This window comes from Nipponia nippon, unplaced genomic scaffold (genome assembly GCF_047370975.1).
Source record: "Nipponia nippon isolate SJK-2023a ecotype South Korea unplaced genomic scaffold, ASM4737097v1 scaffold_9, whole genome shotgun sequence".
Lineage (NCBI taxonomy): Eukaryota > Metazoa > Chordata > Aves > Pelecaniformes > Threskiornithidae > Nipponia > Nipponia nippon.
In genome coordinates this window covers 34,140,949-34,165,647 of record NW_028262413.1, presented here as the reverse complement: position 1 = coordinate 34,165,647, position 24,699 = coordinate 34,140,949, and the positions used below count along the sequence as shown (strand labels likewise).

General features: G+C 40.4%; 2 protein-coding genes and 1 long non-coding RNA gene across 8 annotated transcripts in view; 2 read left to right on the top strand and 1 right to left on the bottom strand.

Annotated features, from left to right (window-relative positions):
* The window catches only part of TEX9 (testis expressed 9), a 25,350-nt gene extending 11,813 nt beyond the window's left edge, over positions 1-13,537 (top strand). For 4 of the 5 annotated variants that reach the window (XM_087745146.1, XM_087745142.1, XM_087745145.1 and 1 more), the window contains exons 8-12: positions 1,940-2,022; positions 4,433-4,606; positions 8,916-9,050; positions 9,525-9,659; positions 13,362-13,537. In XM_087745146.1, coding sequence (XP_087601272.1) covers positions 1,940-2,022; positions 4,433-4,606; positions 8,916-9,050; positions 9,525-9,659; positions 13,362-13,439 — 605 coding nt within the window. In that variant the 3' untranslated portion in view covers positions 13,440-13,537. The remainder of the gene's footprint in view (positions 1-1,939; positions 2,023-4,432; positions 4,607-8,915; positions 9,051-9,524; positions 9,660-13,361) is intronic. The other variant, XM_087745144.1, reaches the window with a different exon arrangement.
* MNS1 (meiosis specific nuclear structural 1) lies at positions 9,972-24,101 on the bottom strand. 2 transcript variants are annotated; one of them, XM_087745139.1, is made up of 11 exons: positions 23,977-24,101; positions 23,115-23,237; positions 22,786-22,913; positions 21,782-21,884; positions 20,696-20,925; positions 19,732-19,948; positions 19,546-19,653; positions 17,778-18,035; positions 16,716-16,841; positions 14,992-15,064; positions 9,972-12,694 (listed from the first exon to the last, which is right to left on the bottom strand). In XM_087745139.1, exons 1-10 carry the CDS (start codon positions 24,058-24,060, stop codon positions 14,993-14,995), a joined length of 1,449 nt encoding a protein of 482 aa, XP_087601265.1. In that variant the 5' UTR covers positions 24,061-24,101; the 3' UTR covers positions 9,972-12,694; position 14,992. The 2 variants fall into 2 exon arrangements, with proteins under 2 accessions (XP_087601265.1, XP_087601266.1); XM_087745140.1 differs by lacking the exon at positions 9,972-12,694 and adding an exon at positions 13,682-14,433.
* Positions 23,244-24,699, top strand: LOC148050263 (uncharacterized). The gene is made up of 2 exons (XR_015701607.1): positions 23,244-23,657; positions 23,984-24,699. It is a non-coding gene; the product is annotated as an uncharacterized LOC148050263 (long non-coding RNA).

The window sequence follows — 24,699 nt, the reverse complement described above, 5'->3', positions numbered from 1 at the left end:
ACGAAATGTCAAAAAGAAAAAAACCAGTTTTTGCAGGTAGTGGTATAGTCCTAGAGTGATCTGTTGCGGAGCTTACATTGTTCAATACACAGAAAACTACTCTGGAAAAAAAGGAATGATAGCTGGTAAAGAAATTTGTATATGAAACAATGATTTTAGGATAGTTACAATTGACATTGAAGTGTTGTAGAAGAATCTGATAGTACTGCGTGAGGTGATACAATGGAGGTTTATAGTCAGCATTAAAGAGTGCAAAATAATGCTGATAGAAAAAACAACTCCAATTACACCTACTTCTAAGTTGGACTCTGTTTAGTTATTACTAATTACGGTGTCTCCAAAAGCATAAACTTATTGCTTGTTCACAGTGGAAAAAGCAAATTGATTGTTAGAAATCCTTCAGAAGATAACAGAAAACAAAATATTTTACCGTTATCATTATGCTATTACATAATTAATGCTACCCCATCTTGAGTATGACACACAGTTCTGCACACCCCATCTCAAAACCAGGATGTAGAACTAGGAAACATACAGGAAAGAGTATATAGTAGCAATTAGAAGCGTGGAGCAACTCGAATTTGAATCTTCAATCTGAAAACAAAACAATTGAGGGCAATGTGAAAGATTTTGTAATGAAAACAGTGATGGTGAAGGGAAAGCTGTCTTTTTGTAATGCAGACACTAGTAAATGCCACATTAAATTGGATCTAAAGCAAGCAATACAAAATTTTTCTTTCACATAATGCATGATTAAATTAGCCAACTCATTGCCACAGGATACTGGGAATGCCAAACTACCATATGTTTTATGAAGAAAATCAAACAACTTAATAATATAGAAGTACATGAAAGAGCATGAAACTTGATGGCTTCAATAGGGTCTCCATCTTAGGATAGCCACTAGTTACCAGAAGCTAGCAAGGATGTAACAGGAGGAAAAAAGTCAGTCTGTATCTTATTTTTTCATGGTGTTTTCCTAAATCCTACTTACTATTGGCCTCTGCAGAGTTACGACTTAAGCTGCAACTGACAGTTGATACAGGAGGGTGGGTGAAATAAAAAGATTTCCTATTACAGCAAATGAACACATGTACCCATCCATCGCTTCACGTTCCGCTCCAGATACTCCTCCTCCACTTTATTCTTTTCCCTTTGTACCTACTGTGAATAATGGTTATTCCTGTGTTAACTTGATCCTCATGCTGTTTCCATGCTTTGTGCCTGTGGAAGTTCAGGGGGAGTTCCTTGTGAATGATCTGGGGAAAGGGTGGGGAATAGGGAGTAAAAGAACATACTGTTCACACACAGCTTGTTTTGTCGTGACAGTAGTATGTTTCTTAGCTGTCCAAAAGCAAGAATGTACTTTGTTTGGAAAAAAACATCTGATTAAATTGGTTTAATTTTAAACTATTAACTGAATAATGTTAGCAGTGTACTTTAAAAAAGCATAGACTACTGTGTGGGAGGGGTATTTACCTATTAGGAGGGTTTTGCAGTCTACATTTAATTACTTGTGAGCAGTTTAAAACTACTTTGGGTATAACTACACGAATTGCAGCTACAGAATGACTGCAATGTAGACATACCCTACAATATAGTTTTCTTGACTTCAATCTCAAGGAATGCTGTAGTGTATAGCATAGTATGATTAAAGTTTCTAATAAGTTTCAATTTTGAGAATTATGAATCTTTTACATTTTAAAGTTCAGTCATTAAAAGGAAAAATGTATACAAAGCTTTGCCTAAGAATGAGAAACTTGCAACATTTATTTAGAAATCTGAGTTTTTATTTGCCTATTTCTCTTTAATAATTATAAACAACACTGTGTTTTTAAAAACACGAAGATGAAAGTGAGTTCTTATATCAGTCTTGCTTCTTTTCTGCATTGAATAATGAGTACTTGTGTATATTGAATGTAACCTTTTATGTTCACAGAAGCTCAAATCAGATTTCTTAAGGCAAAGTTACGTGTTACGCAGGAAGAGCTGGATAGTGTAGTGTGCGAATGCAGGAACAAGGTAAGAGCCGAGTTTTCGTATCTGTAGAAACGGAGTAGGTTCCCCTTTCACAAATAATCACGACAGAATTCCCTCATCTTTCCTTTGCAAGTATTAAGAACTAAGGTTCTACTTTTTAAAATTTCCTAAGAATTTAGAGTCAAGAATAGTAATTTCTTTATAAATGTTATCTTGGGCTAAAAGCTCGTGAAATAAATATACTTAATTAAAAATAATTTGGGGCAGGAAAGAACCACTAGGAACGAAGACGTGCTCCAGCTGTAGGGACGTTACGCTGCTGCAGAGTGCCCTAGCCACCACTGCTGGGAAGGAGAGCATTTCCAGAGCCTGAGAAAAAGGAGGAGAATACAGTAGCAGTCAAATACAGATTTTGGTATACAGAATGAAGACGAGTGGTGCCCAGAGCTGGGTGATGGGAGGAGAGGGATGTTTAGGGCAGAATGAGAAAGAAAAAAGCTAGAGAAATTTAATCAGGTGCTTTGGGTGTCCTTGGCGGAAAAAAGTGTGGAAACCAATGATCTGTGATCCACTTTAAGTGGAATATTGTAATCAAAACAGGAATCAGGCTTTCTCCGTTCTCAAGATTACACTTGGTGCGAAAGACTGTATTTCAAATTACATGTTTGGGCAGATCAGACTGAAGTTAAGGCAGTGTGAAGCTACACTGACACTGATACTTTACCGTTAGAGTGTACTACAAGTGAGCTTTATGATCTGCACTGTCTGGCAATGTGTTTTCAGGTGATGCTTAAACATCTCTTGAACTGTAAAACCTGAAATAGTTTGTGTCTGTCTGCCAGAGGGATCACCTCTTTTTCATGCATTTGTAATCAAGCAAGGCTTTTGAAGTAACTTTCCATTTTATACAATTAGATTATTCTTAGTTGTGGTCTCAACTTCAGAATGCATTTTTCCACCTATTCCCCAGGCTCAAATGTGATGATGACATTCAGAACATATGGCAAACCACCTATATGTATTCTCTCAAGCTTTTAATTTAGAGTTAAGGAGCAGGGTGATATTAAATAAGGTTTTGAGATAGGTACCTGGAGAAAATCTTTAGAAGGAATTAGATTTTGATATTTTATATCTGTATTTCATTTTTATCAGTACAGTTGGTTCTGCATTTTAATACTTTTATGCTGTGATCAGAAGTTGTTACATTAGATTTTAAAGACATTTTCATTTTCAAATCAAATACAATTTTGTCAGTAGCTATTGAACTTCATCATTCCATGCCAAAAATACTACAGAATTCAGTTACTATAGCAGATGACAGAAAACAACCTTGTACCTATTCTTGTCCTGCTCCCACAGCACTCTGTATGCAAATGTATTGTTTTGGGTACTAGTTTCTCTAATGTGAAAATAACTTTATTACGTTCAGAAGGTCACAAAAATTTCATATTGGCAAAGCCGTGAGATAGAGTCAGGGTTTTGTTCCAATTCACAGTCCAATTATTATAAGGAAGCAGTAAATCTGTTTTAAATATAAAGAAGTGGGAGTTTCTGAGGCGCATGCGGTCACATGAAACTTAGGGTTAAGCACGTTTATTTCCCAGGTGAGAAGCCTGTATTCCTAGGGGCTGAGAGGACAGGAGAGAAAGACTTATTTTCATAGAAACTCCATTTCTGTATGTGCCTTGATTTCTTTTCCTTAAAGAAATGAAGAGCATAATGTATCTCTGAAATAACCTACATTAGTATTCACTTATAATGTTTAAAAGGTTATAAAAGAAAAATGCCTTGAAATTATAATGCTTAATGTGGGATGTAATTGCCAGTAGGTCATGAAGCTAATACAGGATTCACTTGATGTTAAGAGAATCTTGAATTTGAATACTTGATGTATCCTGGATCATTAGCTTGCTTTTAAGTCAAAACCAGATAATCTCCTAAAACATAATGGACTGATTTATCAGTAATTATATTCTCTTTTTCCCCAGAATTTTTCCTAATGTGTGCATTTAGCTATTCTCACAAAAATGTCACAAAATGTCTTATGTGCCACTGTTACTCATATCATTCTATAACATTTTGATAGTTAGTTCTCAAAACCTTTGAACTATGAGAAATTAAATGTTTTACATACCACCACAAGGCAGTTCCGAGTAAAAGACTGCAGAAAATTAAATGAGAAAAGTGTTACTGTTTTTTGAAGTATTGTCCTGGTAAACCGGTGTTCTGTTTTCTTAGTTCGTCTTAGTTGTTTCCTTTCTTAAAATTGTTGTAAAATCCATCATGAAGGATCTAAACATTTAAAAGTAACATAATTTTTTAAAATCATTATCTCCATGTCTACAATATGTATATTTTTACTGCCTTTTATTTACAAAACATTACTATTGCATTATCTTACTGCTTCCTTGCAATAATTTAGTTGGGTTTTTTGCTAATTACTGTCAAACAGGATGATGAAAATCAGAATTTAAAATCTCGGCTTAAAGATGCTGAAGAAGAAAACACCAGACTGCAACGAACAATCAGTATGCAACATTCCCAGACTGAAAAGTACAAAACGTTGTCACAAGAAGCAAACAAAAAAAGTGAAGGGTTACAGCAAGAGGTCATTGCGCTAGAAAAGGTATTGCAGATATGAGTCTCATTGATTTAATGAAAAGGAAAAAACCGCATCAAATCACCCTCTGTACCCTCGTTTGATAGAGTAATATCCAATGATCCCAATAGCATTTCAATCTCTGATAATAGTTTTAGAAATTGTATTTTTAAATGGTCTAATCACTTTTCTAAAGGAAGAAATAATATATTTTTCTAATTGCTTTTCTTCTGCTTCTACAATCATATATTTCTGTATTTCAAAATTAAATTCTTGTATAAAAGACCCGCAAGAGACAAAACAACCTTTTCAGAAACTGCTGCCAGGTTCACAAAGGAATCTTGAAAAATACAGAGACATTTTATTTTTCTGGTTTTAATTATAATTGTTAAAAATTACTTCTGGTAATAAGAGTTTTATTGTAAACTGTAGAACCTGGTGAGCATTTTGAAAAAAAAAACAACCACCTGCAGCTTATATTAGTATCTTCTGCAGGTAGAGGAAAGGATGAGTCTTTGTTCTTGAAAATGGACTGTTTGAAAATCAGCCGCTCCAATTTGGATGAATCAAAATTAACCTGGCTCCTGCTGTAGGCCACATATGCAAAATTGTATATGTGCCTAGTTGTAGCAGATGGCCTGCATACACAGCTTTGTTTGTTTGGAACTTAATCTAAGAGCAGCATGTGTTTTTCTTTAATTACTCAGAGCTAGAGAGGTTGACTTCAAAATCATGTAATACATACAGTATTGTGTAGTACATTAATACAATCAGGAGAATGTTTCACTTAAAAATTTGGGGAAAACAGACACAACTCAGCCTAACAAAGTCTCATTATACTTCCATTAAATCATGCTATGCATTTGTATAGGCATGCTTTCATCTTAACACTATGTAGTTCTGGCATTCTAAAACTAAAATGTTCTAAGTTTGTGTGTTCTTTTTGTGCAGGTACTTGGAGGTTTTAAGTTCCCTTAATTAAGTACCCTGATTGTTGATTCTGTCAGGAAAAATATTCAATAGTAGTACTCATACTACTCATCGGCTCACAGTAAATAGGGCTAAGAGACTTACAAAGTCATTTAGTCCATTCTGTTAAACCAAGACAGGATAGATCATATCCAAACCATCATGGACAGAAGTTTGTTTAACCTGTACTTAAAGCCTTCTGTGATGGCAATTTCCATAATTTCCTTAGACAGTCTATGCTGGTTCTTGTATACCGTCACAGTTAGAAAGTTTATCCCAGTATTTAGGAGATGTCTGTTGTGATGAAAAGTTTATTCGCTTCTGCTGTACAGCTACCACATCCAAAATATGGTCGCTTTCCTCACTTGTCTTTGCTCTGGATTTACCATCCTCAGTTGCTTCAATTATTCCCAATAGGTGGTGTTGTCTAGAATTTCTCAAGGTTACTGATCAGACATGGTCATGACAAACAGTGGTAGCTCTTTAAAATACTGAGAAGGCAAAAAAGGCAGGTGTATGTAATGAATGGTTTTCTGCTAATTCAGAAGTTATTTTACATATATTTCTGATATAAAAAATTGTCTAACTGCCAAAACCGTGCATTTAAAGATCATTTTGCAGTAACTGCTTCAATCTCCTATGGACTGAGCAATCTGAAAACTGTTTTATTCTTTAGGTATGAAGTATTATTCAACGCTATATAAAGAATGTAGCTGTAGCTTAATTCTAGAAATGTTTAAAAAAAATTTGCTGTGAACACAGGCCTGAATTTGTACTGCTGGGTCACTAAACTCTCAGACTCATTCAGTCTAGAGAAAGTTTTCTGTATAGTTGAGATAGCACAAATGTAACCTCTGATTTTTGGGCTTTTACTGCTTTTGTCGTGATTTCTGTTGTAACATAAATAATAGAAGACTTAAGTTGTGATACATGCTTTCCCAAGCTTCCTTAGATTATCAACAATTCATGCAATTTCATTAATCCCCCAGCTACGTTTTTTGTATGTGCCTAGGCAAAGATTCTCACCTAGTTTTCACAATTTACCTGAAACATGGTAATTTGTTATTTTTACATCTCATTCTTTCGGCGTTTGGTCTCTGTAAACATTTCTGCTGGAGCACCCACCTCAGGCAGCAGCTGAATTCTGATGCTCCCTGAAACTTCCATCCTCTTCTTTCCAGCATTCTGCTTTTTTTCCCATCTAGTTAATCTAATAAATTATGCCACCTCTCCTGTCTTTTTTTTGTCACCTGTCTATAAGAACATTCCTTCCTCTGTGTTCTCTCTCACTTGTTAATTCAATCTAGCTATAATGTTGGATAAAGGTCAGGGAAACACCAAAGTTGTGCTCTTACTCCTTTTAAGGCTACGTGCAGGGATTTTATAATGTGCCTTGAAGGAGGGCTTGATGTTACACAAACATTATCTCTCAAATGTTTTTGGGGGTGGACAGGTGTTGCTGAGCTTTCTAAAGATAGAAGTGCTGTGTATGCTTTCTACTGGGAGGAAAGAAAGCCTGCTGGGAAGGTTACTCATACACCAGGTCTCTGGTATCACACCCCCTGCTGCTGTTCAAGTGCCTCAGCCACTCCAGAACAGTGGAGGAAATCCAGAGATTGAAATGGGATGCAGTTTTAGAACATAGTAGTTTTTTCGCCTCTTAGAGAAACATTATATGAGAAAATTAATCCAGCTTTTTGTTAAAGTGTTGAAGAATTGGCAGAAACCTTGCCTACTTACAAAATAAAATACTTATTTTGGGCATTTTTAAGATGAAAAACTTGGAGTTGAATATATTTAACAATATATCCTCACTGGATGACTTGCAAAAAATCCTTCATAAGGTATTACGTATGACACTAAATGTCAAAAAGCTCTAAAAGAATTATTAGAATTCTTCCATTAAATGATATGTTTAGCTGATACGTAGCTTGCATTGCATGCAGACTATTTTTTTGGTCATTAAATGCTTGAAAGGCTATATTCCAGAACTTTTCATATTAATGCAGAATAAAATACATAGCACAAAAGATTTAGTTGACCCTATCCATACCTCCATCATCTTGATACAAGACAAAGAGGTTTGCATGCTGTGCAGCTTGTTTTCTGTGGAAACATGGGAGTGAGTTTCCAGCAAACAAATTTGCGTTCCCTGGTGATGCACGTGCATGCGTTCCAGGGAGGGGCTCCGCTGCCCTACTAGCCAGGCTTTCACCCATCTTTTTTTAATCAATCAGGTGGATGGGTTAGCAACAAAATAAAAACGTTGAAGCAGCATCTGTTTTTGTGAACAGAGGAGACACATTCTGGAGGATTAGTGAGATGCATCTTCCTCTCCTGTTTTCTTCATCCATGTTGGAGAAGATTCAAAGCTTCCCAGAAATACCTGTTCCAGTCATAACTTTACCATAGCATCTTTGCTGCATATACTTGTCAATTAGTATGTATTTCTTGGATAAGTGATATAGAAATTAGAAGCGGAATTGAGAAAATAGAACAATTACTCAGAAATTATGAAATTATGTAGTCTGAGGGTAAAAGGTTAACAACAAGCCCCTCTCTATCCTGATTTGGTTAAAAGAATCTTTTTGTGCCCATGACTAAAAATCTGATAGTCTTTAAAAAAACAAAACAAAACTATTTCTTTTTCACAAATGACAAGATGTGCTCTTTCTGCCAGAATTGTTTATTTCTTCTACTTTGTCTTTTATCTATATTCCCTGATCTTTAATCTCATTATTCTGTTCCTCAACTTGGTGTCTTTTTCTCATTTCACCACTTACAGCACTATGAAATGCTACCATCAGAGACAAGAGGGAGCTGTTTTGATTGTTGCCATAAACACTTGATGAACTATTTTCTGCTAGATGAAATACCCTCAGCCATCTTCAGGAGGCTGTTTTAACTTTTTGTTGGTAATGGCATGTAGTAATCTCTGGGGAAAAGAGGTAGAAGAAACAGGTGGGAAGAAGCAGCTGGGAATATTAGCCACCATTCCAAAATCTGCCATAGAGTGGACATACTGACATGTTTTTCTCTTTTTCTGACTGAGCATACAAGGTTTTTCAGTCAGTCCTGTGGTCTTACATGATCAGCTCCACAGTTACTCTAAGAAAAGTTTAAATCAAAGAAGAGAAAGATCCCTTTCCAAGATTTCAAAGGAGAAGGGGGTGTTTTAACGGTGGAATTAATGGTCTTTGAGACCATTTAAGCTTAAATGAATTTAAGATTCTATCTGCAGTCCAAAGAAGTCCACAGCCTTTTAAGTTTTCAAGGGTGCACCTTGCTGTAAATGTATTGTCTATATGGGATTGATTAAAATACCACGAGTCATAACGTTTGTTTTTATCCTTTGCTTCTTAAATAGGAATTGGAGAATCTAAAGCGTGTACAAAAGCAGGCTGCAAGCAGTCAGAGTGCAACAGAGGTTCGCTTAAACAGGGCTCTGGAAGAAGCAGAAAGGTATAAAGTGGAGCTGAATAAACTGAAGCAAAGTAACAAGGTACAGTAGCTTCAGAAAACAAGTTCCAACCTGTAATCACTCAGTAATGCTAGAATGAGACAAAAGGCTTGATCAGCTTTGGAAGTATTGTGTCTCTTACAGACAGTCCCAAAATTAACTTAGGGCAAATCACCAAAGGGCTTGGTAAGTTATCTCAGACAACACTACTGCAGCCTATGCAGGAGAAAGAGATATACAGAATAAAGTATAGCCTTTCTGATTTTCCCCATTTGTGTGAAAATTAGATGTGTTTAGAAAAAGGGAGAAGTACATATACACAGGCAAACCATGGGTGTTATCTTTGAGAGTTTTCTTTTTTTAAGTTTTGATGTGGGAATATCTTGATTAATCCCGTTTCTTTTCAGATATGTCATGTGTGGCAACTGTTTGTCATTTTGTTATGTAATGCCAAGTTTCGTTGGTTAAAGCACCACTTTCATAAACAATACGTTTCTCCTTTTCTTCCCATGGTAGGATGTAGCTAACCAAGAACTCAAAACAATTGAAGAATTAAAAACAGAAAACAAGAAACTGCAGAAACAAAAAGGAGAGCTAATGACAGGTTTTAAAAAGCAGTTAAAGTTAATTGATATTTTAAAGCGACAAAAGGTAAGGACCAGAGTACTGTTACATTACAGTTAACAACCTCTAGCTAAATGTGTCTGTTGTCACGTAAGGTAATCATGTGAACTAGAGCCCCAAGACTGGGAAGTTTCAATGCAAGGAAGCAGCAGCCTCACTTTTATTAGCCCATATTGCTAACATCTTGCTTTGCAGCAAAGGCTGATCTCCTTCTGAATTGACCCCATTCCTAACTTGGAACACATCCTGTCGTGGTGAAGGTTTACTACTGACAAGCTTTAGGACCAAGAGTATTTATTTGTTCAAGAACAATTACTGTTACTGTTCAGGTAATAACAGCAGCTCCCTTTGGTGCTGTGTCAGTAGAATCCATTTTAGCATGTGAGTGGTTTTTTTTTTTAGTTTTTTTCCCCGCAGCCTATTACTTGTCGTATCGGCAGCCGCAACAGCCTGCCCTCTCAGGAGTGAGCCATTACATTTCAGACCTACAGTCTTCCTGGGTTCTCAACGTGTGTTCTTCTGCATTAACAGTGTTTCTTTTTATTTGTATTCTGAGGTGTTCTATATATGTACAATTCTGCCCAGGTGCAGATCTCTGTGTGTGTCAGACAAAAAAAAAGAAAAAAAAAGAAGAGAGCGAGTGCTTATCCTAGCTGTGAATTTACTAGATTGAAGGAAGGGAGTTGATCTCCTTCCTTTCATAATTCCTGGAATATCAGCATACTTTGAATCACACACAATGTAGTAACATCTGCATGGCTGCATGGGTGTTCCCATCCACACTGCACTTGCAGCTAGCCTTATTTTGAAAGCTGTTTGATTCTACGTTCATTTCATATCCCCCTCAGGGCATAAAAGGGAGGGCAGGGGCTGCTGCCTTTTAGTTTCTTTAGCAGCTGAAGTGGAAATGGAAGAGGATGGGTAGTAGAATACTTGCTGACAATTCATGCTGAACAATGAGTGATACAGCTTTCACAGAACGGTGTTGTAGCGAAAAGTGGATTAATACTTCAGATAGAATGTAGCTAAAAATGTATTCAGCTATCTTATTTGATAAAGCTGTACTGATGTCCCAAAAAGCAGGGGTGTTTTACTTGGAAAGAGAAACCTTGGACAATGCAGAGTGGGTAAATATATTTCTCAAAATACATTTTCAGCATAGACCTGTCAAATGAGCTTTGATGGTACAAATTGAAAGAACCTGTGAGTTTACATGAAAGGAAATCAAAGCGAGAGGAGTGTATACTAAGAGATGTTGCCCAAATCAAACAATTTCCCACTTACTGATGCATTTAGGTCTTACAGTTCCATCACATCTTTCGCTTACTAAATACTTGGGATTAAGCGCTATCATTTGTATCAGTTTTCCTTCTGCGGCTGCAGCAGACGTGCAGAGCTATGGGCTTCACAATTGCCTAGATAGGATCTTAACATCACAGAGTGGTTCACCTCTGATTGCTTACTCTGCTGAATCTAATGCGATTCATTTCGGGATGGAGTTAATGCACTGCTTTTTGCGCTCTCAAACCAAAGCTGTAAGAGAGCTAAAGCGAGCAACGTATGGTGACTTGTTGAGCAGAAGCACCTTGGAAGGGCCAGCCTTTGAGATAAGAAAACAGAACGTTTGATTTACCCTTTGAGCACTGCAGCCATCACCAGACATTTTGTAAACACTCTTGAAGCTGTTGAGCCCCCCTACAGAAAGAATGGTTCTGTATGAAGTGGCAACTTCATGTAACAAAATACACATACTTATCGTAAGATTTAGGAACTGCAATACAGAAATACACCTTCAATCTAGAATGCCTCTCCAGCACAGGGCAAAGGAGGGTAGGTAACTGGAATAAGAGGAACTGGGGCTGCTCCTGTATTTCCAGTGGAAGGGAATTTTTCTGGCAGTAACAGGCTGCAGAGGAGGTCTTGGGGACTCATCTAACGGGAACAGTGCTAGCTTAGCCTTCGGCTGGCCCTTCTAGCTCTTCAAGTTTATTTTGAGAATGAAAAGAATACAGCATTTACTCAAAATATACTCTATACATTGTCCTCTGGAACATGAATTCACTGAAATGGGTGTCAAAGAGCAGTATTTCTGTTTGTGAACCAAAAGCATATTCTCAGATAAACTTCACAAAACTTCATTAAACATATTTTTAAAGAACTATGAATACTGTATCAGACTTCAGATAGTAGAGGAAGCCACTTACCTTTTCTTATTAAAACGTTTTTTACTGACAGAAGGAAGGTGCTGTTAATTCTCCTTTCAGAACAGACCATGATTGGAAGAACCTGAAAGAGAAGGGCGCTGACTCTGCCTTTTATAGCTTCTGGCAGAGGGGAAGGGCCACTAAAGCTCGCATGTGCTCAATATACGTAATCACCCGAAGAACTTCAAGTCTGCTTCACACAAGCCTTTTGTTGAATGAATGAGGAAAACCTCATTTGGGCCATTTGTGTAGTATTTGTGTGGCAAATTCAGATGCACATAGCAGGTACAGCTAGCCTGAAGGGGAGAATATGCTACCGCATGCAGAGTGATAGAGGAAAAAAATCCCCCAAAGGTATTAAATACCAGTAGCAGGATGAGTTGCAGCTGGCAGCAAGTAGTTTCTGGTGTTCCAGCTGGTCTCTTCAGCCCATTCTCTACTTGCCCTGAGAGAGAACATTTAACAGAAAAATCTTAGTTTTAAAAGGGATTAAGGGAAGTTACTCTGAGCTTTACAGAGCTGGAGGGTGTTACACTGCCTGTGGGAACTGCAACACACTGTTGTTGTTTTGAACTGGCAATATATCTATAGATAAAAAAAATCCACAACAGACTCCTTGTAGACATGAATTTTTTCCTGTTCTTCAAAACATAGCCATTTTATTAAAATTTGCAGTAAAAAGTATTTTGCTGGGATACTTTCCTTTCCACTTTGAGTGATGATAATAGGTAAAGAGATTACACTCTGGTGTGGGGATGAGGACGGGTGGCACAGCTGTGATCTCTGCTGTGCCATCAGCTGGAACCCAGCAAGCTTTCCGGGCTTTCCCGCTGCTGTCCCTCTTTGATGGGTAGTTCTCTGCAAATACACAGACATTTAGTGCTTGTTTTCTCATCCAACGCCGATGACGTTTTTCCAAGCAATTGCATTATTTGAACAGAAAATACACTTGTTATAAGTTAAAAAGTTTGTTCCTTTCAGTGTTCCCTTTAAAGTAATGTGCCATATCCTATGTAGTGGAAATACAAATTCAGAATACTGAATGATTTTTCAACATATACATATGTACCCATGTGGGGGGGTGTATGTGCCACAATGGGCCGTAGATGTATGGTGTGATACACAGCAACACAGCTACCCGTGGTCAGCTCCAGGTATTTCTTGTTAAGGTGTAGTACAGTTACTGTTTGTTTTATGCTGATGGTTAATTTTGAATGGTGTTACATTATTTTGTTAAAATCCTCATTTAACATTAAATCACGCATATTAGAGGCGCTAGCCTGAGGTATTTTTAAAGCAATATAAGGAAATAAGAAAAGCTATTGGTCCTGTTTTACTAGAGATGAAGTTGCAATGTTTAGCTTAAACAGGTGAACATCCATCGAAACCATAGTACAAAAACCCAGAATGACAGCTTTGAAGCCCCTTTCAGCTCTCCCAATTATACAGGATTTTGTATTGGTCGTTCACATTATTTTAACTTCTGCTCCTAATTTTTGTTCTTTTTTTTTTTTTTCTTTTTAAGATGCACATTGAAGCTGCTAAGATGCTTTCTTTTACTGAAGAGGAATTCATGAAAGCTCTTGAATGGGGAAATTATTGATTCCATAAAAAAAACAACTTCTGTTTGAAATACATGTCAGATGGTACATTACTTTGGCACTGTATGTGAATGCTTGTTAATAATAGTTAATACCTGTATATCCCAGTGAATTGATTTTGTTGAGTTTGCTTATGTTTAGATCATTTAACTTTTATAAGCCTGATAGCTTGTGTTGTAATACCATATGAAATACACATTTCGACTGAAGTTTCAGGCCAAACTGGCCATTCTGTAATGAGCGGAGAAGCACAGACCGTGCAAGAAATGTTCCAACAAGTGAACTTTGTTATCCATTTGCTCTGTTTTAGCATTTCAAACTATACCTTATCTAAGGTAATATTCAGTCCAAAGAAGTCAGGGTTTAGTCTCAGAAAATGCCTTGTTGCAACAGAAATAAATTAACCAGTGATCCAGTTGAGAAGAAAATGTCATGTCCTTTTTAAAACACGTGGTTGGAAAATTGGCCTTGTCTGTTCTCTGTAACAGATATCCCCTCAAAGCTAGTTGGCCTGGCGTCTAATTTAAGCACCAACAGCTCTTTTGTAGAAATGATCATAACTTGTTTTAGTACTACATCTTACACCCCTGGCTGGCAAAAACATAGAGGAGACTTGCCCCTCACTGTCCAGAGAGACTCCACAGTCTGATACAGTTGTCTTGTTTAAAATGGCTACTTGTGTCAAGGTGAAAATACCACATCTTTCCCTGGCCATCAGCTGCTGCAGTCAGGAGCGATGGCTCCATATTCACAGGTGCTCTACAAGCATTACATCCTTAAAGATTTAATTATGTCATCATTACCATCAAGAATGAGACAAAAGTTGGAGTGCAGATGAGCTGAGCATGTACATGAATGTACATGTACATGAATGAACAGGAGCAAAGGAAGCCCGTGCTGCTCGCATGAACCTCTGTCAAACCTCAGCTGTTCCAATGGATCCCTCCCTCAGAGCAATTGCACAGGAACAGGGCACACAAGTAGGAAGTTTATGCACTGAAACAAAGGTACAAACGGTGATTCTGACCGCAAAATGGAAACATGTCTCTGCTTAGATCCTATTAGCAAACTAACATGAACTAACAGTGAAACAAGGAACTCGGACCTACCCCTTTGAGATGAGACAAACTAGGTTTCGATTAGTATTTTAATAGTGTAATGCCAATGTGGATAAATCTTTAAATTACAACCAGAAATAGTGCATTAAGAGAATTTTGTAGTCCATACTGAAATACGCATGTGAATTTACACTAGCTTAGGTTTCTGCAGAGTTGCTGGAGAAAACATTTTTAACATTGCTACATCACTGAGAATAATTTAGAAATCCATTGCAGTTTATTGATGAAAAATGCAAGTACAACGTATGCTTAAATAACACTAGCTGCTCATCAGTTTAGAACTCCAGTGTTAAAATGGAGACTTTTAATGATATTGAAAAGGAGTTCCTCACTGTTAACAGCAAGTGGAAATTTTCATTAGAAATGAGATGACACCTAGTGGCAAACCAGGAGGTGAGATGGGGGAAATTTCAGCTCTCTCCTGAAAATGCATTACCTCATCTCTTCTGATAAGCCAATCTAAATTCCTCCCCAAGCATGTTAACGTCATCTTCGTCTTTGAGTATTCCCTGCAATAAGGAGAAAGAAACACGTCAGGAGGTAAAACAAAGTAGAGAGATTATTGTGGATCCCTGAAATTTTCAATGGAAGTGGATGTAATAGCTTGTATCCGTGGCACCGGTGTTACCTTTACAACAAACAGCCCTGAAAACCATCACAGGACTTCAACAGGCGAGTTTCCCATCGGTGTACCTGCTGCTGACCTAGAACTGCCCCTTTTGTTCTTCAGGCAAGAACCCCGCAAAGACTCCAACGTGAGCACTATACGAAAGGCAACATTTAGCTGCATTCCCTTTCTAATGAAAGTGATTCTCGTCAGCGCAGCACAGGGGCAGGTTTAGCACGAGAGGCACTGGCTGGGGTGGGGCTCTGCCTCCCCCTTTAGTTGTGTTGAAAGGAGCCCATGCAAAGAAATTATTCTGGAAATCGGCCGATACTGAACAACTCAATCAGAAACTATGTTTTGGGGAAGGGAAGCAGGGCAACCCAGAAATCTAAATCTCTAACTAAATCTAAATTCATTTTAGGGCTAAAAATGTGTGTGACCCACAGAACATACCTTGCAGCATTTGGAAAAAAAAATAAATTACAAAGTGCGTTTACACTGGAGACTTTAGAATTAGGTAGCACTGTTCTATTTAACTATTTGGAGTGAGGTAACATGATGCGTGACCACACGATTCGGGCACAGCCTCGAAGCAGAGACAAGAACATCAATACCATGGAAGAGGTGTGAGCTGTGGACACTCTGAAGTAGCCAAGACTTCCTACAGCAGTAAATTCAAACCAGAAAACTCTGTCAAAATATTGCCAATTTGAGTTATCCTTTAATTAAATCTGCATTAGAAAATAACTCACTCCAAATTTTACAAATTCGCGTACCAAATTAGCATATTAATATTTGAATAAAAATCCTACGCTGCTATATTTACAATATTTTCCAGTATAGCAGCAAAGCATTTCTTTAAATAGTTGGATAATTCCCTCCCAACTGTAAACACATTTTTACATCCCTAAAGCAGCTCTCTGTTCATTGGCATACCGTCAGGTGATCTTTCCAAATATGAAGTATAAGACAAACTAAATTGTAGCTCATTCCTTTTCCAATAAGCGCTTCCATCGTTTTAACTTTTAAAAACACAAGGATGAACAGAGTGAGCTTTGAAATGCAACAGCGAGGAGGCCTTGTCTCCATGGTAACAGCAGACTCCGAAGACAGCCAACACTGTAAGAAATTGCTCCCAAAACCCCAACTCAGAAATCGGCTGGAAATGGGGTTTAACATACGGAGGACCCCTTTTCTAGCTAGAAAAGCCCTGCTTTTGAACTTAGGTTCCATATCCCAAAAACTGGATGTGCGAAGTGCTGCGGGAGCTGTCGGCAAGTTCTGGACAAGGCATCAATATTGCAGTAGAGCCCAAAGCCCCTCACGGAGAAAGAATATTTTTGTAAATTGCTTCCCAACTCAAAAAAAGAAAAAGGAAAAAAAAAAAAAGAAAAAAAAAAGAAAAAAGGAAAAGGAGAGCACAGGAGAGCTGACACAGTGACACCCACTGACTCCAGGAACTTACACAGGTCTGCAACTTCGCCTTAAACTATCGAAGAAAATGCTGATTTACAGGACAAACATTGAAAGCATTTAACATACAATTCACTTACTCGAGGAAGATAACCCAATAATTTAGACGCATGCTCTTTCAAGAGTTTCTGTCTCTCTTCTTCAACAATCGCACGGATGTTTTCTTGTCTTCTCTCCTCTAGCTGTCTTTCTTCAAATTCACGCTCCTACAGTAAACAAGCACATTTTTGTACCTGTTCAGTGTCAGCTCTCTGAACACCTGGTTCCACCAACATCCACCATAGTATAAAGAGAAAATTTTTTTAGCAGAGTGAATTTTGAATTTCTACTTATTAACTCCTGGTCAGAGGGAATTAATTTGAAAAGGATGGAAAAGTGTATGTAAAAAACGACAAAGCACTGTTTAAACAATACATGTTTGGTAACTAGAAAAAAAACTCAGACAAAAGAGGCCTGAATGGCAAGACACGGGGCTAATCTGCTGTGTAAGTGTTTGGTCTCATACACTAAGCCCTTTTAAAGATAGTTAAGTGTTAGGTTCTGGTTCCTGCTCGACTCTCAGATGAGTTAGTCTGTTCCTGTCTAACTGTTCTCATCCAGGAAAAGGAGAAATAGGCACGTACTCTCATGCTGCTGACTAGGAATTGCAGTTCACCTTACACGTGTGATTTATACTCTATAAAACAGGTCCAAAAACTGCAATGTAGGATTCCATGACTTGTTTTCAGTTTACGCCTTTTCTTCCTCAGATGATAATTTGAGAGACTTAACCCAAAATCAAGGCTGGGACTTCCCCTTCTCACACATCACCATCAGCGCTGCTGGTCAGGGACGCTGAACTGTCAAAAGCTGCGTCGCTGATCCCACAGCTTGTGAAGAGATATTTGCAGAGCGCGGCAGGTATACGGGGGTCTAGGGATCTTGCTGACTCTAACCTCTTGAGCTACAAAAAAAGTTAGCTCTAAAAAGACTTTTTCCCTGTTAGCAAACCAAAAGAAAGGCCTGCTGCCCACCCTGCACGTTTCTCTGCAATTCCCCTGTCACCTTTCCCTAGTAACAATAGCCTCGTCACTTAGGATAGCAAAAGTATTCTCGTCTTGAAACGTTCTGGCTAAACCAAAGGCAAAAGTGAAAACTCTCACTTTATCTGCGATACACTGTTTGCGACGGTCTTCAAGAAGTTTTTCCACAGCCCTTCGGTGTTCAAGCTGTTTCATCCTTCGTTTGTCAGCATTCATCTGTTCAATGCGATCATCCTCTGCAAACTTGGCCAACATCTGTTGTCTGAAGGCTTCTTCCTCTTCTTGCATAGCTTGTCGCGCTGCCTTCTTTAAGGCAAAGTGCTCTTCATACGTTTGCCTTAAGTCTAGGCGTTGCCTTATTCTCTTTTCAATTTCTGCCTGTAAAGGAAATGTAATGAAATGCTGTATTACCGAACATACTTTGGAAAATTTTGATCTTCATCAGCCAATCTACGTGACTTCTCTTGGAATAAATTTACTGTAGGTGTTGCCTTCTAGCATAAATAACTGGAGCAAACACTCCATATCTGACAGTGCTCTCCAGTATTAACCAGTTTGGCAAATGTCTCCAGATCCTCAAAATTAAGTCCAAAACAAAAGGAGATTATTTTTCCCACTAGCACAAAGTGAATCAACAGGACAGTCATCCTGAACAGCTCTCTAAAAATAACGGTATTGCGTCTCTCAGCCTGTGTTACGTTTCGTTTGTCACCCATAGCAAGACAAGAGTGCGTGGGTGGGCCCACAGGAAAAAGCAAACGGACATGCAAAAAGCAAGCAGTTAATTAACCTGCTTCGCTTAAACCTGAACTTGAAAGTTACTGGCATTCTCCTTCACGAGAGAAATAAATATATAAAGGGGACAATAAGGGTATTCAAAACCTTCAGTTATCTTCCTGGTTGAAATAAAAACATAAACACATTAGGGGTGGCAAAGGAAACTCAAAGGACAGAATTCTCCCTCCAAAACCTAAGTTAATATACAAACTGCTCGTCTGACTAAGAACATCTAAGAAATAGTGTTGGAAATAGACACTTTGTGCCAAAACAGAATTTAAAACAATTCAAATTTCGTTTAATACCCCTAAACCCATGTCAGAGTTAAGCTTTTTGCTTTGAGACAGCTCACAGACCAAAACGGGCTGAGGGAAGTCCCACAAAAACATCCCCCAGTTACAAATAACACCGCAGACTTAGCAAATCCAAAGTGTGAAAGAAACCCCAACCCAAGCCAGTCCCCGAACAACCCTGCCAGCACTGTTAGAGGAAAAGCTGGGCAAACGGCCGTTACTTGGCCCCTGAGGAGCACCCTCAGATGCCGAAGGAACTGCACGTGGGATGTACTCTCACTAAGTCTTCTCTAAGCACCGCAGCTCCCCTGACAACTCCCAAAGAAAGAGCGCTGCTCCATCACAAAGACATCAGAAGTGAAGGGACAGAGGAAGAGCACGTAAAATACTGTCCCCTGTGTTCACTTTATTACTTATTTTTCTAGATCAGTGACTGATAATGGTTTTATTTTCTCTTTAAATTTTAATATCTGGTCTGTTTACATTAGATTAGCTTACCCATAGCTACAAGTGTTCCATAAATTATGTTTTCCTGCATATACGCTACTATTTTTATTTTATAGAAGTTTCATCCAGACCAGTTCTGCTATCCTGAATGTTCTGCGGGAACTATGGCGAAGTTGCAATAGTCCTCTCCACTTGCGTTCTCCCTTAACAGCTGATGCACAGGTACGTATAACGTACGGACGACGCATGAAAAAACTGGTATCTGACAAGTACCAAAATATCCACGTATGCATCTGCAGGAGAAGTCCAGGGAAAGTGAAATATTCCCCCCCAATACATAGGTACTACCACAACTACCTGTCAGCGCTTACCAGCTCCTTCTTCCTTTCTGTCTCTGCTTGTTCTTCCAGATAGAGCTCTTGGCGGATCTGTTCCAGTTCTTCACGCTTCTGTTGTTCTCTTTCCAGATTTTGGGCAATCTATTACAAGAAGGAAGGATTTCTAAACGAAAGACAAGAACGTACAATAGCTTCTTGTACAATTTCAATTTTTGATACCATGCTTTGAAGCCTTTGTTTTTTCTCCTCAGCGTCTCGAACTTTAGCCATCCGATTTTCTTCTCTTTGGCGCTGAATGTTGGCAAACTCCATAATTTTCCTGTTTTCTTCTTCCATCTCTTCCTGTTTCCTTCTCCTCCAGACAGCTTGTTCTTTTTTGAATTCTTCAATATATGTCTGAGTTGCTCTCATTTTATCTAACTTCAGTTGTTTTTCCCTGTAGAAGATGGAAAAAAATGATTAAATAGTTATTTAACATACTGCAGAGTAACATTAAACAGACCACACGCTCATCATTAACAATAAATTCCAGAGACGAAGACTTAAATGACTCTCCTTACCCATTCAGCTGGAAACTAGATGCCTAAACTGAAAATACTTATTAATGAATTGCCCCAAAAAGGGAATCTCACGTCTAACACCTTTCTTCAGGAGAACAGGCTGCAGACGTAGGTACTGACTACTCCATTTTATACACGCTCCATCAAAACAGAAAGAGAAGGAAGCCCAAGAGCCCAGTGCACCAGAACCTCCTAAACTTTTTAGTTTTTTATACTAAACCGCCTCCCCCCGCCCCCGCCCACTACCACCCCGCCGCCCTCAGAAGCCTCCTCTCCTCTCCCTGTCCATAGGACAGGCACACACCACCTCTCACGAAGAGGCAGGGACACGAGGTGAGGCAGAAACGCCGTCGCTTCCAGCATGACGGGCCCAATGGGAGCACTCCTTGAAATAAGCTGGCTTTCACGTTTGGGGAACAAGGACGCGAGACTGACTGGGATGAGAACATTCTGATGTTTAAACAGCAAAATCCACGCACGTCAGTCTCTGTTAGTAAAAAGTGACCAAGGAAAACTAACACGGGCCTTAGTCTGTGAAATAAACGTATACAAATGAGTGTTCTCTGCAGGATTCTATCAGTTTACTTTAAGTGAATAAATAATAAAAATTCAAAGTAACTAACATTTGGTCTTCCTCGTAGATCTTTCTTACAATTTCATCAATCATGAGTTTCTCTCTCAGAAACTCTTCATAAGCATCCTGCTTCTTCCTCTCTTGTTCCTCAAGCTGCTTCTCCAGCTCTTGCTGATACATTATTTTCTCCTTGTTTCGCTTCAGTTCTGCAGAACTTTCTTCTTTTATTACCCTTTCGTACTCTTCCTTCATCTTTTGGGCTATTTCAGCCTCACATTTCTATAGGGGGAAAAAGCAATGCAAGATTCCTTTTTACTCCCACTAATACAACTCGTAGCGAAAAAATACACAGTATAAAAAGGAATTGTACTTCATTACAAAAATTGAATGTTTTCCACCTCAGTCTATAAATATAGTGCCTTAACATGCTTAATAGCTTAATTCAGTAAGTAGAACCCTTCAAGAGAGCCCTCAATATCTAAACAACTTGAGGAGAACCAACAATACTTAAAGGAAGCCACGTATTAAACGAAGACGCAGTGGCGCATTCAGCATGAGTGACAGCAGCTCACGTCGGCGTAATGACTGGAACGTGGTTTAACTACGTAGAACATCCTCAATAAACCTGTTGTCTTTACAGCAATTTGCGTAAGCTGAATTTTGCGTAAAACGTAATCAGAATCGTCTGCCTGATCACCGGTATTCTCCTATACATAAATAAAAGTTCACAATTCTTTCTGAAGTTATTCAGATATATGTTTAATAGCAGCAACAACATTTTCAGCAATCTGCTTCTGAGGTAAGGATTCACCACAATAAGCACTTGCCGTACAAAGCGTATCATAGTTTTAACTTAGATAAATATTACCAAACCAGTAAAATAAAAACTATATCCATTCATGCAGCTTAATTCACTACTACTTTGATTGCAATGACAAAGTATTGCTTTTTGGTATTGCTAGTCATTACCGGCTAATTAGCCCTTCGTAACATAAAGCACACTTCCAATAAACACTGAATGCCTAAACCTAACAATTTTAGATAAAAAGGCCAGCTTCGACAGAAAAATTGTCAGCGCAATCCGTACAAAGAGTTACAGCACTCAGGTGCTGGGGGACGCTGTGAAGCCAATTACCATTTTCTCGTACTGTATAGCTTCTTTTTCAGTGATCTGTGCGGCTCGCTCTTTATTCATGTAAGCGGATTTCAGCTTTTTTTCTAACTCTCGAAGTTCAAGACTGGGGAGAAAAAAAAGAAAGGAAGAAAGAAATTCATACTATTACAAGGAGGTCAGTACCTATGGGGAAAAAAAAAAATGAAGTTTCCATCACTATTTAAACACAACTGAAGGGAAAAGCTCAAGTTCAGATGAAAAATACTGCTCTAGTAAAAGAGCAGAAAAAGAAAACAAAACCTGTCTCAAACCAAGAACTATCTATGTTTGCACACATGCTGTCAATAGTTTTGCATACTTTCCATCTAACTATATAAATGCATATATATATATAAGCATATGCTCAAAATGAAAGTTTTGTGGATCAGAAAGTTTTATTGACAAAATTTGCTTAAAAGTAATTTTTTATCATATCTTGATCTTAAGTAAGTTTTCCTTGCAGGACAGGCTCCTTTCCGCTGCTGCTACACCTTTCCCGCAGCCTGCCTTGTCTCCGCTAGACCGCCGTCACCTCGGGCTGCCGGGAGGTCACCTCGGGCTGCCGGGACGTCACCTCGGGCTGCCGGGACATCACCTCCCGGGCCCCGTTCTGACACCCTGTGCCGCCAGCTGAGTAACCTCTCGGATCGCAGCCCTCTCCTAAGCACTCCTCAGGCTGCCTGTGCTTTTTCCAGTCATGATCTTCCCTGCCCCACAAATTCAAAAAGTTAAAGCCTATTCTAAAAAATAAGTTAGGTATCTGATTTTAGCATCCTAAAACTTCCTCTCTATTGCTTGAAAACATCTCATGCTAGAATCTTACCGCATGTAAGCTTCCGTCCAAAACGTGATTGAGAAAAATAAAAAACGAGCAGGAGGTGCACAACTGACTGAATACCTCCATAAATACACTTTTCGGAGTTGGGACTGACTGACGGTAACAGTAAAAACAGTTAAATAAAGTAGTGAGATTTTTGGAGCGTTACCTGTTCTCCCTTACTTGCTGCCTCATCTTTTCATCTTTCAGTTTCTCGCGGCTCAGCCTCGCCAGCTCGGCCGCCAGCCTTTCTTCTTGCTCCAGCTCCAGCGCCCGCAGTTTCTTGTCCTCTTCTGCCTAGTACCAGAGCAGACCGTTCCCACGACAGCTCTCCTCCACGCACCTGCGCGGCCATTTGGAAGCGGGCAAACTGCCGGGCCGCCCAGCCAGTGAAGGACTTTGCAGGGAGAAAGCTTCTGGAAGGTAAAGCCGGGCAGAGCCCCCGGCAGGGCACCGCTCCCACACCCACGCAGGCTCCCGCCGCCCCGCGGCCCTTACCCGCAGCACGGCCTCCTCCAGCCGCCGCTCGCCCTCCAGCGCGGCCCGCAGCCTGGCGGCCCGCCTCCGCCCGCCGCGCTCCTCCGCCTCCGCCGCCAGCCCCGCGCCCCGCTGCACGGACGCCTGCGGGCGAGAGGAGAGCGGCAGTGCCCCCGCGGGGCAGCCGCCGCCCGCGGGCCCGGGCCCCGCTCCCCGCCGCCCGCTCACCATCTCGCCCGCCCGCCCCGGCGCCGCCGCGCCGCGCTGCCATGGCAACGAGGGGGGCGGCCGGGCGGGGAACGGCTGTAACTTCCGGGGGAACGCGCCGCGCTGAGTGGCCGAGGGGCGCCGCGACCCCCGCACGTGACTCGGGGCGGGCGCAACGCGGCCTCGGCGAGCAGCCGGCGGCGAGCGGCCGCAGCGGCGGGGCCGGGCCCGGGCCCGGGCCCCCGGCACGGGCACCGCCACCCGCTCTCGGTAGCGCCGGTTGCTGCCCAGAGCGGGCGGCGTCGTCCCGGGAGCCCGAGGGGCGAGGCGAGGGGGATCGGGCCGGGAGAGACAGAGGTCGGCGGGAGAGAGAGGCGGGGCCGGGGCGGGGGGGAATGCAGCCTGCGGCAGGCTCAGCGCTGCCCTGCCTGGCCCGGCTGAGCGCCTCCCGCGGGCAGGGCGGGCGCCTCCGGAGCCCAGCGTCTCGGTGCAGCTCCGCGGGGAAGAGCAGGGGCGGCCCCAGGCCGGAGCCCCCCCTCGGCCGGGCTGCGCGCCGGGGGTTGAGGCCCCCTCACACCGTGGCCAGAGCCGCGCCCGGAGTGTGGTTTGTTCGGCCTCTTTTGAACGCGGGCATAAATGAACAGGAGGTGCTGCCCATTTTCATGCACTCACATACGTTACAGGTGGGGGTAAGCGCAGTTTTCCGGAAGAGAAGAGCCCGAGGAGCAGCCCGTGGCAGGTCACCGGCACACGCGGTCATCCTCCCTCTGGAGAAGCAGGAACCGGGAAAAGTTGAGCACAGGGCGTTGGAAGAAACAGAATCGCCCAACTATCTTTAAAAAAAAAAAAATCTATTCAATAGCATTTCTTGAATTATTATTTTAAGTTAATGCATCTATAATCACAAAACCCAGGTGGCAGCATTTAATTAAGAATTTCTCTCCTCCACGGCTGTTATGATGGATCCCAAACAAGTACGGGGGATGCAGTGACGGGGGAGACATCAACAGCCAGAACATTAGCCACGAACATCATCAAAATATACAATTCTACATGATTCTGGTATATAGTGTGCCTCCCATTTAAACCCGAGAGGCAAAAGGAAAACCCAGCCCTTAATTTTTCCAGAGAGACAGATCTTGCACGGAGCACAGCTCTTCACTCAGAGTTTCTCCAGACGGGCTTCACCCCAGGAAGGAAATCGACACCGTGGCACCTGATTCCCCCAACTTCACCCACTCGCTTTCACCACTTTTCTCACCTTTATTTTCCTTTCTACATAGTTCTGTGAAACTAAAGACATTTAAGCTTATTTAAAGCAGTATTTAAAATGCATGAATGTCACTTATTGGATAAAATTAATTAAAATGAATAAAGCTTGAGAGGAACACCTCTCAAT

What these genes read in the sequence shown, in the direction of transcription:
- MNS1 (XM_087745139.1), bottom strand. Translation starts at nt 24,060, where the DNA reads ATGACCGCGTGTGCCGGTGACCTGCCACGGGCTGCTCCTCGGGCTCTT. An exon ending in ATCTACGAGGAAGACCAAAT is followed by an intron (nt 19,949 to 20,695) that starts GTTAGTTACTTT and finishes CATCTTCTACAG; the next exon opens with GGAAAAACAACTGAAGTTAG. An exon ending in TATTGGGTTATCTTCCTCGA is followed by an intron (nt 15,065 to 16,715) that starts GTAAGTGAATTG and finishes TCCTTATTGCAG; the next exon opens with GGAATACTCAAAGACGAAGA.